Here is a 15,652-nt window from a genome sequence, read left to right as displayed (position 1 = left end):
GGGTTCAAAGGGGACACAAAGGACATTTTAATTACTTTTATTATTTTTCCTCTCACAACAGCCCTGTGAGGTAGGTAGGTACATCTCTGATTCAGGTAATGTGGCACCCTTCACCCTAACCCCAGCTCCTCAGCTTCTATCTGTCCTATTTCCATTTAGGGAAAACTTAAGGCCTGAGATACTTCTCACCCCCAACTCCACCAAATATTGCTCATAGGATGGGTTCGAGGAAATCATGTACCTTTCATCTCCATCCCCCACCCTATCTCCAAGCCACATCGTCATGTGATCATGGGGTGACCCATTTAAAGGGAGACATGATTAAAAGCTGCTCTTTTTAGTAAGACCTCCTTTAATCAGGTCATCCACCCTGGCTGGCTTTGAGGGGGTTCTCTTGAGCCTCCCAAGCAAGGATTAAAAAAGGAAAGGGCACTCAATGCTGAGTAGGGTAGAGATAGAAAAGAAGAAGGAAGTGATTATTTAATTAAAACATTAAAATTTCACAGTTCCTCCATGACCTCTTCCCTTGCCCTCCCAAGTGTGACTGTACCACCCCCAAACAGAAAACTTTTTCCTATCCTCAAGGGGCAGAAAAACAGCACAAAAAGATCAGCACCACAGGTAAGAAAGGGAAGAGGAAAAGTAAAAGAGAAACAGTAATACTGGGAGTTTTCCAGCTCATACCCAAGGAGCCAGACTACTGGACTGAGTGGCCCTTTCGGATTCCCTGCAGGAGCTGGGGGAAGGAGCAAGACCTTGTCCTGTGGGCCTTTTTTCCTGGGAGAAAATCTGTCTTTTGATGGTAGAGGTTCTATCCTGAGTAAAGGGATCTTGAGAAAAGAAGACTTTAGGGATAGTAGAGGGGGTAAGGACAAGAAAGATCTCCTCACCAGGCAGCTCGGAGGAGCACCCATAGGAGGCTGGTGGAGACACCCACCCACAGAACCCCTTGGCTGATGGCTAGACTAGCAGAAGCATCTGTCTCCGCTTTCCCATTGCATCTATTTGTCTGGCAGCAGGCAACAGAAATGGCATGTCCATCAGTTGAAATGGTGCTGTTCGGGCACGTTGGGGCACAGGACTTCATCACCAGGATATGGTTTGGATTGATTGAGTTGACTGGAATTGGGAGAGAAGAAAAAAAAGATGGGTGAGGTATGATAGAGTACTCTAGATTCTGCTATATGAGAGAAATTGGTATTTACCATTATCCCAATACATTCCACCAAGACTCTCTCTTTGTAAAAACCTATCCATGCCCCTACACATCCTTCCTAAATTAAATTTATTGACTGCAGAGGTTCCCCTGATTAGCTGCATCTGATTGGATGCTCCTTATTCTACACCCCCAAATCATCACAACATCAGAGAATCTCAGGGTTGGAGGGGTCTTCCATGGTAGTCAAACTCAACTCAGGATTCTCTGTCACAAGTGGTTATCCAATTACCAATTAGAGACTTCCTACGGTGAGGAACTCATGGTTTCCTTAGGTAGCTCATGTAATTGTGGGACAGCTCCAGGGGTGGGCATGCTGGTAAATGTTTAACACCTGATGCTCTGAGGGTTGGGGGTGGGGAAGTGTTCACAGGACATACTTTTAAGTTTAATTTGCATTATTAGAATTTTTGTCATCACTTTCTTAAGTCTAGACAATTAATTAAACAATAAAGCAAGCCTAGATTTGTAGCACTTCTCAGTTTCCACTATGTAAATGCTGACACTGAAAATAGAAGATTTGGCTAGTTTGAGCTGCCCCCAGCACAACCCTGGACAGCTCCATTAGTTAGGAAGTGTTTTCTTACATTAAACATTACAATAACCTTTTGTAATAGAAGCTGATACTTGTTACGAGGATCTCTGAATGTCCAGATTTCTGGGTAGGACTACAAGCATATGGAATCAAATGAGAAAGCTACTGGTCAAGCTTGGAATTCCACTAAGTATAAGGAGATATCCATTGTTGGAATAGGAACCAAGCTAGAGACAATTCAGTCCTGTAAAATCCAATAAGCATTATTAAATGCCTACTATGTGCTAGGTATTCTGCTGGGTGATGGGCACATGAAGACAAGGAAATGTTTGAGTTCAAGGACTTTATATTCTATTGTGTAGTAACTTTAATTTGTCCATACATGTTTGCAAGTCAGTGTAGGGAAGGGAGAAAGGCTACGTCAGTAGAATGCAGTGATGTGATGTAGATTTAGAAAGGAACATTGGCCCTGAAGGATCTGTGTTCAAACCTCATTTGCTACTTACTACCTCTGTGACCCCTAGACAAGTTATTTTGCCCTCCTGGGTCTGATTTTTCTCATCTGTCAATTGAGAAGTTTCAAATAGATGAATTCCAAGACCCAACCCCCCTTCCCCCCTCCCAATTCTTAATCCTATGACTAAGCCATTAGGGAGACCTGGGTTCAAATGCTTAAAGGACAGATGCTTTATGATGCTGGAGTGAATTTGTAACATAGTCTCTCTCAGCCTCAGTTTCATTATCTGTCAAATAGGGATAACAACATATCTACCTAACTTTCAGGATAAAATGAAATATTCGTAAAGTTCTTTACAAACTTTAAAGTGTTATATAAATGCGATATAATATTAATATAATAATGATAATTATTATATTAACACTACCTAACTCAGTATCAGTGTGAAGATTAAGTGAGATAATATATAGAAAGTGCTTTGCAGCTCTTAAAGTGCCTTATAAATTGCTGTTATTATTAGTAGTAGTTTGTTATGAGATCACTTTGAAATCTTTCAAGCCTAGGGAAATAGAAGTTATCATAGCCACTAAACTCCTGGTGAGCTGGAGAGCTTGTAGTTATCAGCAAAATCACTGACTGAGGGGAAAAAAAGAAGATGGCCACATTCACAAATAGACCAACCACCTTTTTTTTCTTTTTTGCTATGAGGTGAGGTCAGACGTTAGGGAGTTCGGTGCTAGAAGGCAGAGACCTCCAACCACTCTACAAGTCAAGCATATCCCTTTCTCATTAGCCAGAAGGCAAAATAGTAGGAAGATAATCTTTTGGGCTTTGGCCCTTTTAAAAGCTAGTGGACCTTTCTAAAAGCAAGTAGCCAATTTAGAATCTCTTTCACAGTGGAGGAATTCTTAACTTGAGGATTATGAGTTTAAATTTTTTTGATAACTGTTCATTTCAATATGATTGGAAAACCTATGTATTTTGTTTTGTTAATTTAAAAACATTATTTTGAGAAGGGATCTTAGGCTTCACTAGATTGCCCAAGGGGACCATGACACACAAAAATTAAGGGACCCTTAACTAGAGGCTGGAGGAGTTTAGCCTGCAAGGGCTTTTTTCAAGAAGCTGGTCAGAGGTCATAGGATCATGAACATTGTATTTCCAATTCTCAAGAGTCAGTGTCCATCCTCCAAAGTCATGCAAATGCAAGTACCCATCTGAACATCAGAAGGCATGGGCAAAGAGAACCAAAAGCCAGGGTGCCACTGAATACACTGGGCCAGCAAACCTGGTGAGGTTTATGGATCAGAATCCAAGTTCTGTGGGTTTCTAGTTCTATAGCTCTCTCTCTCTCTCTCTCTCTCTCTCTCTCTCTGTATATATGTATGTATATGTATATATAATATATGGTTCTATAGGGGAAAGATAATTTAATCTAGATCTGAAAGACTTTGGTTCAAGACTTTGTTCTGATATTATCCTATGAAACCTTAGGTAGGTCACTTTACTACTTTCAGCCTCAGTTTCCCCCTCTGTAAAATGAGGGAATAAGACTATATGGTCAATAATGTGAAGAGGCAGTGGGTTGTAGTGATAGAAGTTGGAGTCAGAAGACCTTGGCTGAGTCCTTGGTTTGACACTTACTATCTGTAAGACCCTGGGTAAGTCACTTGATTTTTCTCTGCTTGACTGGGTTTCTAATTAGCTGAGTGACCTTGGGAAAGTCCCTTCCCCACCCATAAACTTTAGTATCCTTCTCTGTTGAATGAGGGGGTTGGACCAGATGGCCCTTAAGATTTCTTACAGTACTGACATTTTACATTTCTGTGATTGTATTCTATGAATCATCCTTCAGAGAAGTTTCTTTTGGGGTTTCTCTTTCTGCTTTCCTCCCTCTTTCCTTCCCCTAGAATCAAAGATAATTCTTCTGAGATATAAGTGAGGAGAAAGGACCAGAGAGAGAGAAATTCCCAAAGTTTCAATCTCCAGATCCCATACTGGATCCATATTGAATACAGTTTATTCCAGAGGGAAGTCGCCCATGCCCTTCCCAATCAACTCTGGGTCATGGGGTCTGAGGATCCAGGGGCTCAGACCATGATAATTCCCTCCCCTCAGAGCAGAAGGAACCTCAGGGCCAGGTCCTCCTCAATTCACCTCTCCATAGGGGAAGGAAAAAGTTCTGCCCAGGTGACCAAGGGTCTCTGGGTCCAAGGCTAAGGATTTAAATGACCTAGTTTGTCAGTCTATGAAATATATGTGGGGTCGAGTGGAAAACAGACCAGATATGAGTACAAGCTCATATTGTAGAAAATGGAAACTCTAAGGGAGAGAACAATCCCTTCATTTGGAAGTCCAAAGGAAGAAAGCAGATGTTCCAAGCAATAGGAGGAAAGAAGCTTGGGGAGAGTTTAAGTGGCTTCATGGGAAAACATTGCATCTGAGTCAGAAAACCTGGCTTTGAATCATGGCTTTTTCACTTACTATTTGAGTCACCTTGGTTAAGTCACTTTCCTTCCTTTGGTCTCAGTTTTCCCATTAATAAGATCAGTTGATTGGGCAAGATGAGCTCTAAGGTAAGGTCCCTTCTAGCTCTAAAGGCATCTAGGTGGCACAGGGAATAGAATATTGGATTTGGAGTAAGGAAGACCTGAATTGTCTCCAACATTACTAGCTATGTGTGACTGTAGGAACATCACTAAAACTTTAGCTTCCTCAATTTATAAAAATCAGGATAAGATTAGCACCTACTTCACAGGTTTGTTGTGAGGATTAAAAGATGACATATATAAAGTGTTTTGTAAACCTTAAAATGCTAGCTAGGAGCAGCTAGGTGACACAGTGGGTAGAGCCTTGGACCTGGAGTCAGGAATACCTAAGTTCAAATCTGACCTCCAGCATTTACTAGCTGTGCGGTCCTGGACAAGTCACTTAACCCTGTTTGCCTCAGTTTCCTCATCTGTAAAATGAGCTGGAGAAGGAAATGTCAGACCACTCCCACTCCCATCATCCCCCAAATGGGATGATGAAAAGTCGGGCACAGTTGAAACGGCAACTACAACAACAAAACGCTAGCTATTATTGTTAGTAAGTGGGGAAGGGGAGGAAGAATAAAGGAGAAAGTGCTATCATTGTCTACGGAGGACTGGAAGGGCTCTCATCTGGAGATGATAGTAAGTGTCAAACCAAGGACTCATCACTTTTCTCTGTGGCCCAAGAGGGTAGGACTAGAAGAATTGGGAAAGAGACACAGGAAGCCTGTGAATTGTCATGAGAATTTAGCTAATTATAAGGAAGAACATTTTAAGAATCAGAGCTGCCAATCCCATGAGGAAATAAATGGACTTGGAGGAGGGAGGAGCTGTCTGGCTCTGGGAGTGTTCTAAGAAGAGTTAGCCTGGCTACAAGATTTAGAACTAGAAGGAGCCTTGGGGATTACCTAGGTCAAGAGCTCGTACCCTTTTGGCATGGTGGACTTCTTTGGCAGTCTAGTAAAGCCTATGGACTGTTTCTCTAAATGTTTTTAAATGAATAAAATAAAGTGCATAGTATTATAAAGGAAACTCATTCTATTGAAATAAAGTCCTTTTCCCATCCAAGTTCACAGACCCAATAGATTTCTATTGTCTGTGCATCCCAGGTTAAGAATTCCTGCTCTGGTTTATCCCTATCATTTTGCAGATGGGAGCCCTCCTAGGTCCAAGATTCTATGATCCTATGAAAGGAAGAGATATGGGGAGGAGGTGAAGATGGGGCTTTCAGAAGGATGATCCCACCAAACATGTCCTCAGAAATCCAGCCCTTGTTCTAATGGGTAGAACCAGTCCTAGTATTTAGGGAGCCCCCTCCCAACTATTTCCTCGCCGTCCTTCAAGGCTCAGCTGAATGCTTACTTCTTTTATCAAGCCTCCTCTGATGTTTCCAACCAGATGGAGCCTTTCTCTCTGAGACCTTACAACCCTGGCTCAGCTCTGCTCTTGTAGACCCTACATCATTCTCTCTCTGTACGAGATTTAGCAGTCAGTGTGTCTTCTCTGCTCTAGGCTGTGAGTGCCCCGGGGCACGTGCAGCCCAGCCATCTCAAAGTATGCCCATGCTCCACCCTAGACTCCTACTGACAGCAGGTCTTTAAGAAATGTTTGTTCATTGAATAAATAAATGAGAAAAAAAGAAACCTAAGTACTTTTGCCTCCCTTTCTACCCCTCCCCGCAACCAAAGTGATCTTTGCTTCTTCTGGAGCCCTGTGTCTTGTTCTCTCCTTTAACCTTATCTTATATTGTATTATTGTAAATGGGAAAATTAGCCTCATATTAGAATGAGGGATTTGCTCCCCAGTAAGCCTTCGGGATAAGTTCCTTAAGGAAAAGCTCAGTTTCCTCATCTGAAAAATGAGGTTATGTTAGGTGTACTTCAAGCTCTAGATTCATAATGTTGTATAGAATAGTGTAGGATTGCTGCCATTCTTAGTGTTCCATACCCCCACTTGCCTCTGGGTCTAGTGGTACGGGTCAGGGCCCTGCTCACACTTTATACCAGGGCTTAGCACAGAGCTCTACCCACAGTATGTATTTGGATGTTTGCTGAGTCGGACTGAAGCCAAGGGGGCCCTTGAGAAAGGATAATTCATAAATAATGTTACTGGTGTCTAAGGAGGTACTGGGCGCTGGACCCTCTCCCAAGGATGAAAGCTAATATCTAATGTAGTAATAGACTCATAGGGTTTAGAAGAGCAGACTAAGGGATTTTGAGCCAAAAGCCCTTATTTTTCAGAAGCGTAACTGAAATAGAAAAGTGAAGTGAGAATTTAGAATCAATTTGTTGGGAGTGGGGAGGTAGGTAGTTCAGTGACAGCGCTGCTAACCTATAAGACATATGAGAGAGGTGAAGACACAAATCCCAGCTACACCTTCCATTTCAAACCCTCCCTCACAATAAGAGGAGAGATGTGTGTTAGTACAAGGAGTGGTAGTTCCATTTTACAGATGTGGACATGGAGGCACAGAGAGAAAAGGCACTTATCCAAGTGGGGCTCAGGGTGGAGGGAGGGATTCCAGATAGTTTGGGCTGGGTGGGAAAGGGGGAAAACAAGAGATATGAACTAGTACAAGCTCCAAGAAGGAAGGGATGGCATCTTAGCTGAACTTTGTAGATCTGAGCTTCCTTAGCTCCGAGCTTCCTTAGCTCCAAGCATAGGAAAATGTTTGTTGAATGAATGAATGAATGAAAACACCTCTTAAAACCCTTTACTCCCTCTAGAGCATAAATTTCTAAAGATTAGCTTGGACTACAGACAGAGTTATTCAGAAAATAAAAACAAAATGAGGTAGAGATAATTTTCTTGTAATTAGAATAATTGATCACAGGTCACAAGCTTGGGTCCTTAAAGGCTACGCTTCCCGAGAGAAGTGACTATCTTTTAAAGTCATACATGGAGCCAGTAAACAGAGCCAGGGAGGATTCACACCTAGGGCTCTTTCCTTTACATTGTTTTACCTCTCATGTAATTCTCGATCCCTTTTCCAGCCCTACCATCCTATGATTCTTGGAAGTCGTGGGACCCCCAGGGTAGCTCCCTCACCCATCTCTAGATTGTAGCTGGCAGAACAACATCTGAGTTTTTCTACCACATCAAGCCCTTGCTCCCCAGGAATTCAGGTTAATAACTGCTGTCTAGGTGCAGTTATTATAGGCCTGGCACCTGTTATTTGGATTTTGAAGCCCCTTTTGGCCTGTCATTAAGCAGGCATGGTTTGTGTGTGTGTGTGTGTGTGTGTGTGTGTGTGTGTGTGTGTGTATTATCTGGCCATCATCTCTGAGTTCATGTGGTGCCTACCACACTGGTCCTGAGGCAGGCGTTATCCCCAGCTCCCATGAGTGATAGGAGACAGGGAGATGGTAAGTCACCCACCTCAGGGGACCCAGCACCTGGAAGCCTGAGCTGCTAAGATAGTTTGGGTCACCAATCTTCATTGATGCCCACTTCCTGACCTTGTTGACTCAGAACCTGGGAGTGGAACTAGCTTTCAGGACTTAACAACAGATGAAGCCAAAGATTTATAAAATAGGCCAAGATTAGGGAATAGAAAATTTAGAAGTGGAGGCCCTTCTCCATGCAAAACAACAAACATTTATTAATAAACACTCAAGTCCTGGTCTCTCTACTTTTTTTCCCAGGGATAAAAAAATAAAGAGCACAGTTCCTGCCCTCAAGGGGCTTATGATCTTCGGGCAGGGAGAGAAGACACAGAAACAAACAAGTAGTGAGGGAAATGATGAGTACAAAGGAGGGATCCATGAAAAGTGCTAAGAGATGCTCTAGGAGGGAGAGATCATTTCTACCTAGGAGAAGGTAGGAGAAGGGAAAGGGAAGGCTTCCTTGAGAAGGTAGCACCTGAGCTGATTTCAACAGACGGACTGGGTCTTGCCCTCTTCTCCCCTGGATCATCAGGCGTCATGTTCCAAGAGTATTAGAGTTCTATGAAATCTAGTACATTTATATGATTTAGAATGTCAGGGCTGAAACAGACCTTAGAGATCAACCAGTTCAACCCGTTCGTTTTACACAAGGGGAAAGTGAAGCCAGAGGAGGCAAAAGAATCCCATTCTCCTGACTTTCAGGGCTTTTTCCACTACACCAAGCTATTTTATTCACTCCAGGATGTACATGAGTGTTAGTGGCTTAATGTGAAACCTCTCTGGGAGCCTGGCATTTCAGCTGGGGACTAAGTCTCAAGCCAAAGGAATGAGCCTCTAATAGTGAAATTGCATGCCCTATGATGGTAAAAGGAGGGAGAAAATGTGGATTAGGGTGTGAGGGTGAATACATATAGAGTGTTTTAGCCTCTGCTCCATTTAAATAGCATCTCTTCCAGATGAGGCTCAATGATAAAATTCCACAGGAATCTAACTGCTTATGATTTCCCCTGGATACACTTAGGATGACATCCTTTGCCTTAAGCAAATTTCTTGTTGTTCAGTTGTTTCAGTCACATCAGAGTCTTTGTGACTACATTTGGGGTTTTCTTGGCATGAAGTGGTTTGCCATTTCTTTCTCCAACTCATTTTACAGATGAGGAAACTAAGGCAAGTAGGGTTAAGTGATTTGCCCAGGGACACACAGCTAGTAAGTGTCTGAGGCTGAATTTGAACTCAGATCTTTCTGACTCTAGGCCTAGTGCCATTCCTCCTGTGCCACCTATCTAGGGCAGCTGCCCCCTCAAGTGAATAGACCTTGTGAAATCTACTTCCTCCTTTTAATTATTTACCTCCCTGCCCTCCTTTCCCATAAAGCTTGCTTGTACATATTTGTTTGCCTATGTCTTCCCATTAGACTGTGAGCTCATTAAGAGCAAGGGCTGCCTTTTGCCTCATTTTTGTATCCTCAGTGCTTAGAACAATGCTTGGCACACAGTAGGCATTTAATAAATGTTTATTGACTGACTGACTGACCTTGCTATAGTTGTGGAGGAAGCTCTTCAAGAACCCTCAAGCATTATAAGGTGGGAGCTAACATCATTAAAAAGGTCATTCATGCCCAATTTTAATCGACAGACTTTGTTTAATCTCTGCCCTCTCCTCTTGCCTCAATATAGGACATCGCCTCTTTCAAGGGCATACAGAGGAGCAAGAATTTGGCCAGAGACGGTCAGTCTGGGGTCACCGAGTCCTATGAGAAAACTCCTCCTCCTCCAAGGAGTCTCCCGTGATGAGCCCCCTTATTTGCACCTGGCTGGCTTCCCTACTCTGTGTTTTCCAGCAGACAGTATTTAATTTTTACTAGGTTAGTTGGTGATGCAATCAAGGATGAAAACAATAACAACTAACATTTACATGATGCTTTGAAGTTGGCCAAGAGTTTTCCACATAACTTATCTCATTTGAGTCCCAATAATTTCTCCACAGGTATTATTATCCAGCTTTTACAGATGAAGAAACTGAGGCTCAGGGGAGTGATTTGGCTATGATCAATCACATAGCCAGGATGTGAGACCAAGTCTTCCTTATTCTAAGTGCTACATTCTTTTAGCATCTTTCCGAATACCAAAATACATTGTATGACTTTGAAGATGCAGAGGGCAGTGTGGAAGAATGGGAAGGTTTCAGATCTGGGGTCAGGAGGACACAGGTTGTTTCCTAACTCTGACATTCCCTTGCTCTCAGGCCATGGGCATCTCTCCCAGCCTCAGTTACCACGTAAGTAAAATAGGAATATTAATAATTGCCCTGGATCCTTCCTAAGTTCAGATAAGGTAATAGGGCTGTAAAGGACTTGGGAAAGCTTGAAGGGCTTTGCAAATGTTGGCAATTACTCTAGAGTCCCAAGACAATTGGAAGCAGATTCGGATGCTTTTGCCCTGTCTGTCCTTCCAGGCTGTAACCTATCAGTGAGGACTGCTCTCTGCTCAGACCAGAGAATCACCAAGGACAGCCCTCTATAGAATCACAGCATCTCTTTTTTCTTTTCTCGATTTCTGGTGTTCCTACTACAGGGCTCTGCCCCCAAGCAGCCCCTCATTCATCATATAGTAACTCTCCCTGGCCAGGCATGGACTTCTGCCTTGGGTCTAGAGTACAGCCAGGAAGACTAGCTAGGACTTTTTGTCCTTTCTTGGGGTTTACCCATTATGAGGCTGTAATGGTTGGACAGTTTGGAAATCTGTCTACTTGATCTGTTTCTGTCTTGATATTTCTGCCTGTATACTCTGAAGTTCGGGGTGCTGACCTTTTTCCCCTGAACGAGGTAAATGATATATGTTTGACTGATTAAAGTAAGCTTGTTAACCCATTTTGAGTTGCTTTCCTTTATAAAAGCAGATCTAAGAACTTGTGTTGGCAGCCACCCTGGGGATGCTGGGGTGCTTGCTGCTACAGAGGCCATAGCAAGTTATACCCTGATGGGTGCAATGGATAGAATGCAAGGCCTAGAATTGGGAAGTCCTGAGTTCAAATCAAACCTTAGACACTTTACTAGCTGTGTGACCTTGGGGAAGTCACCGAACCTTTCTCTTTCTGTCTGCCCCAATTTCCTCATCTGTGAAGTCTACGTCCTGGGGTTGTTGTGAGGATAAAATGAGATAATATTGTAAAAGCTCTTTGTAAACTTGAAAGCATTCTAGAAATGCTGCTGTGATTATGAGCTGGTTTGGAGCCTGCCCAGGCCAGACGAATGAGGAGAGAAATTTCTGAGCTTTCTTGGGTGGGTGACTGGGTGAGCTGAGCTCTGTGGGGCAGCCTTTTGCCCCATTAGAGGTTTTAGCCACGTCTGACTCCCTAGCCCATGCTCCCACCTGGGGGAAGGGAAGTTAGAGGGGATGGGGACCAGGGACAGGGCGGGCTGTGGGAATACTCACTTGCCCGGGTAACTAGACAGTACTTGTCTGTTGGGGAGCATTCGACGGGAGCCCGGCAGCTCTCAGGCCCGCAGCACACGTGGCATTCTAGGGAGTGAGCTGGGGGAGGAAAGGAATGATAAGGAAGGTCAAAGAGAGGATGGCTTTCTGGGACTGGAGGGTTCAGGGTTTCCTTGTAGGATTATGAATCAAGCCTCTGGTATATGGGAGCCTTTCACTGTGGGAGGGAGCAGAGGGGACCCCACTCAGGGTTAACTCTACTGTCTGACCTTCAGGGATGGGCCTAGCTGGTCTGTCTCTCTGCATGAGAAGTAAGAAGAGAAACAGAAAAAGATGGAGTGATAAAAGTTCAAGATAACGTAGGTATAGAATCCTAGAGTCATAGAAACACAGAGTCTTATCATCACAATATACATACAATACACATAGATACACATACATATGTACACAATACACACACGTGCATACACATACACTTACATAATGTACATATCACACACATATATACATGTACACATATGTGCCTGTAGATATATACATGCATGAACATATACATGTTCACACACATATATTGACATACACATACGTTCACATATACACATCATTGAAATCTCCTCCTGGTGACTTTTCCTCTGGCTCCTAGCTCTGCTACCCTCTGAGGGTCTCACAGAGAAAGGCTGCTGTTCCCTTATGACATCTCAAACATCTGCAGATCTGAATCCTGTCCCCCTCCCTCTATTCATCTCTGCTTTCCTTACACAAAGTCCCAGAATATCTGCTCTAGAAGGGACCTTAGAGACCGTCTCCAGTCTAACAGCTTCATTTTACAGATGAGGAAACTGAGGCAAAGAGTTACCTGAAGCCACACAATTAGTCTGAGGCACAGCCAGAGCTTAAGCACATTTTTCTGACTTAAGAACTAATGGCCTTTTCATTATACCACACTGCAAACTGAGACCCAGAAAAGAGAAAAAGGGCATAGAGCTAGAAATAATAATACCATTAATTCACATTTCCCCAGCACTTTGAAGATTGCAAAGTGTTTTTCTTACAGCAACCCTGTGAAATCGGAAATGGAATCATCACTAGCCATATTTTTCAGATGAGGAAACTGGGGCTCACAGTGGCAGTGACTTGTCCAGCACCATAGGGCTAGCAAGGTGGCAGAACCAGGATTTGAATCCAGGCTTTCCACCTCCACATTTAGTCCTTTTTCCACACCATCACCCCTGCCTCAGAGGGAACACAAGGGAGATGGTAAGAATAGGGCATATCTCCTATCACATTGGGGATGGAGTGGGTAGGTAACATTCCAGAAATTCCTCAAAAGGTTCCACAAATCTAATTGCTATTCATTTATCCAAAAAATACTTACTGAGCATGGACCATGTTCCAGGCTCTGGGCTTGGCACAGAGGGGTGAGTAGAGATGAATAACAAACAGCCCCTATCTTCATGAAGCTTACATTCTCAAAAGGATTCCAGCATGGACACAGGTCACTACAGTACCAGGTAGGACTTGAAAGGGCCATAGGAGAGGGACAGAAATGGGGGTGCAGACATCCTTGGAAAGGGGATGGGGTAATTTCTGCATGAGTAAATCAAGGAAGATTTCATGAGGAGAAGTGGCATTTGACATGAGGAGCCATTGAGATGGGTGGAATAATATTTATCTTAGATCAATTTGTTTAAGGGATTGTAAAATGAACCCAAAATGGTGGCAGGGTGGGTATCAAAATCCCAAGCCACCTGAGACCTCTCAGCCTCCAGTCATCTCCCAGCACCCTGTCTCGTCTCTACTTCAGGCTCTCATCCAGGCTTTCCCCAGGAATGTGCTTCCCTAATCCAGAGTTAATGTTCACCCTCCCCAAAGCAATAACAACAACAAAAACAACTAACCTCCTATTACATTAGGGAAATGTATCTTAGCTGGCTGATAGGAGGTGAGTCTCCATCAAAGTGTGAATGACTGATAATCTCTGATAATGACTGATAACAGTGTGGCACCACTGAAGATGGAACCATTTAGATTAAGAATCATCAGATAGAACTTTCAGTCCCAGAGTTGCTGTGAGGATCAAATGTTTGCCTCAGTTTCCTCATCTGTAAAATGAGCTGGAGAAGGAAATGGCAAACCACTCCAGTACGTTTGCCAACAAAACTCATCTCTGCTTTCCTTGCATAAAGTCCCAGGCTACAAAAATGATTCACCCTGGGCAAGTGACCGTCCCACTCTGGTCCTCAGTTCCTAACTTATACAATGACGATGATAATAATACAGGCACTAGCTTCTACAGTGGCTATTGTGTGGTCAAATGAGATTTTATATGTCAAAGCACTTTGTCAACTATGTATCTGCAGAAATGCAATTCAACACTCATTTACTAAATACCTGCTGTATACAGTTCAATTCAATGGACATTTATTGGGAGCTCTAGCTAGGTGCCAAGTGCTACTTGAGGTAATAATAGCTCATATTTCTATAACACTCTAAGGTTTACAAAGTACTTTGCTGGTGATAACTATGTGAGACAACAAGTTTGAGTGTTATAAATTCCATTTTACAGGTGGGAAAATGAAAGCTCAGAGAAGGGGATTGACTTGTCCAGGTAATAAGATTCAGAGCCGAGAGATGAACTCAGGTCCCACAAACTAAGAGACATGATCACAACTTTTGCATGATACCTGTCCCAGGGGGACTTGCTTTTTTAAAAGAGTAGCTGACTAACCCAATGAAATGAGTCTCTAAAGGTGAAATTTCAGGGTGTTGTCTTTCATAGAACCCTTCAATTCTTGTTTAATGGATTAGTCATGTCCACCTCTTCATGAACCCATTTGGAGTTTTCTTGGCAAAGATATTAGGGTGGTTTTGCCATTTCCTTCTCCAACTCATTTTACAGATGAGGAAACCAAGGCGAACAGGGTTAAATGACTTGCCCAGGGTCACACAGCTAGTAAGTGTCTGTGGTCACATTTGAACTCAGATCCTCCTGACCACAGGCCCAGAACTCTATCCACTCTGCCATCTAGCTGTCCCAGAACCCTTCAGGTTATACCATAAAACAATCCTGGATAGAGATCACATAGTTGTTAAGAGCCTTGAATTGTACATAGGAGGCCTGGTTTCTATACCTGGCTCTGACATTTATTATCTGCATGTTCTTGGGCATCACATTCCCTGTCTGGGCTTATCCAGCTCAAAATCCTGTGATCCTATGATCTGAGTTCAAATTCTGTCTTTGTTACATACTAGCTTAAGCAAGACGCTTCCCCACGTTTGAGACTCAATTTTCCCATCTGTGAAATGCATATCAAAATACTTAAACACTTTACATCAAAAAACTATTATGAAGAAATGGTATAGAAATGTGAACTATTATTATCTTTTAAAAAGGACAAATATATATTATATATCTACATGCACTATATATGTGTGTATATATATATATATATAACTAGGAAGAAATGGGCTTAATTTCAGTAAATACCACATAAAGAGGGATGATTCCAAATTAATACAAACCCACTCTGTCTCTAAACCCCAGACACAGAAAGATTTTAAGTGCAGGTCTCAGAAATACAATGAGTTCCCCAAATAAACTATCCCCAATTCTATCGACTGTTTCTCTGTCCCCAAACTTCCCTGGGGTCTTATCCCATCCTTCTTCCCGCTATCCTCCCTACCACCACCATCACCACCACCAGAGGAAGCCTAGGCAGGCAAGGAGTCAGCCTTACCAAAATTCACACACAATGCAGCCAACAGAAACAGGGCAGGCAGACAGAGCTTCATGGTGGGGGGAGTCGTCAATGGGGCTGAAGACTGAAGGAGGGCGCCTTGTAAGCGCCTTTATATGGCCTCGTCCCAGCACGGCTTGAGGGCTTCCTGGGCCCTGCTAATAGAGCCAGCCAATTAGCCTGGGAAAAACAGCAGCCTGAGTCACTAGCTGGAGCCTGTCCACCCCTCACTTGGGGGCCCTCTCTTTTCCTTCTCTGTGAGATGGGCTCGCTCCCAGCTCTTTCTGGAGTCCTAAGGATCCTAGGACTTGGAGGTGGAAGGATCTTAGAGATCATCCTGTTGGAGTTTCCTCTTT

At 43.2% G+C, this 15,652-nt stretch overlaps 1 protein-coding gene across 1 annotated transcript; it reads right to left on the bottom strand.

The window, feature by feature from the left end:
• Positions 1-886: 886 nt before the first annotated feature.
• On the bottom strand, positions 887-15,351 carry LOC138155891 (lymphocyte antigen 6D-like). Its single transcript, XM_069081156.1, has 3 exons — positions 15,297-15,351; positions 11,560-11,658; positions 887-1,119 (listed from the first exon to the last, which is right to left on the bottom strand). The coding sequence occupies exons 1-3, from the start codon at positions 15,349-15,351 to the stop codon at positions 887-889; spliced, it is 387 nt and encodes a 128-aa protein (XP_068937257.1).
• Positions 15,352-15,652: the final 301 nt, after the last annotated feature.

Source organism: Petaurus breviceps, unplaced genomic scaffold (genome assembly GCF_028583685.1).
Source record: "Petaurus breviceps papuanus isolate PSGF00001 unplaced genomic scaffold, PetGlider_PUasm1.0 98, whole genome shotgun sequence".
Classification (NCBI taxonomy): Eukaryota; Metazoa; Chordata; class Mammalia; order Diprotodontia; family Petauridae; genus Petaurus; species Petaurus breviceps.
Note: the sequence above shows the minus strand (reverse complement) of the source record. Positions and strands in the feature narration are given on the sequence as shown.

Coding starts and splice junctions, on each gene's coding strand:
- LOC138155891 (XM_069081156.1), bottom strand. CDS start 15,351: ATGAAGCTCTGTCTGCCTGCCCTGTTTCTGTTGGCTGCATTGTGTGTG. Junction 11,659..15,296: donor TGCATTGTGTGTGAATTTTG/GTAAGGCTGACT, acceptor TTCCTCCCCCAG/CTCACTCCCTAGAATGCCAC. Junction 1,120..11,559: donor CTGTCTAGTTACCCGGGCAA/GTGAGTATTCCC, acceptor TCCCAATTCCAG/TCAACTCAATCAATCCAAAC.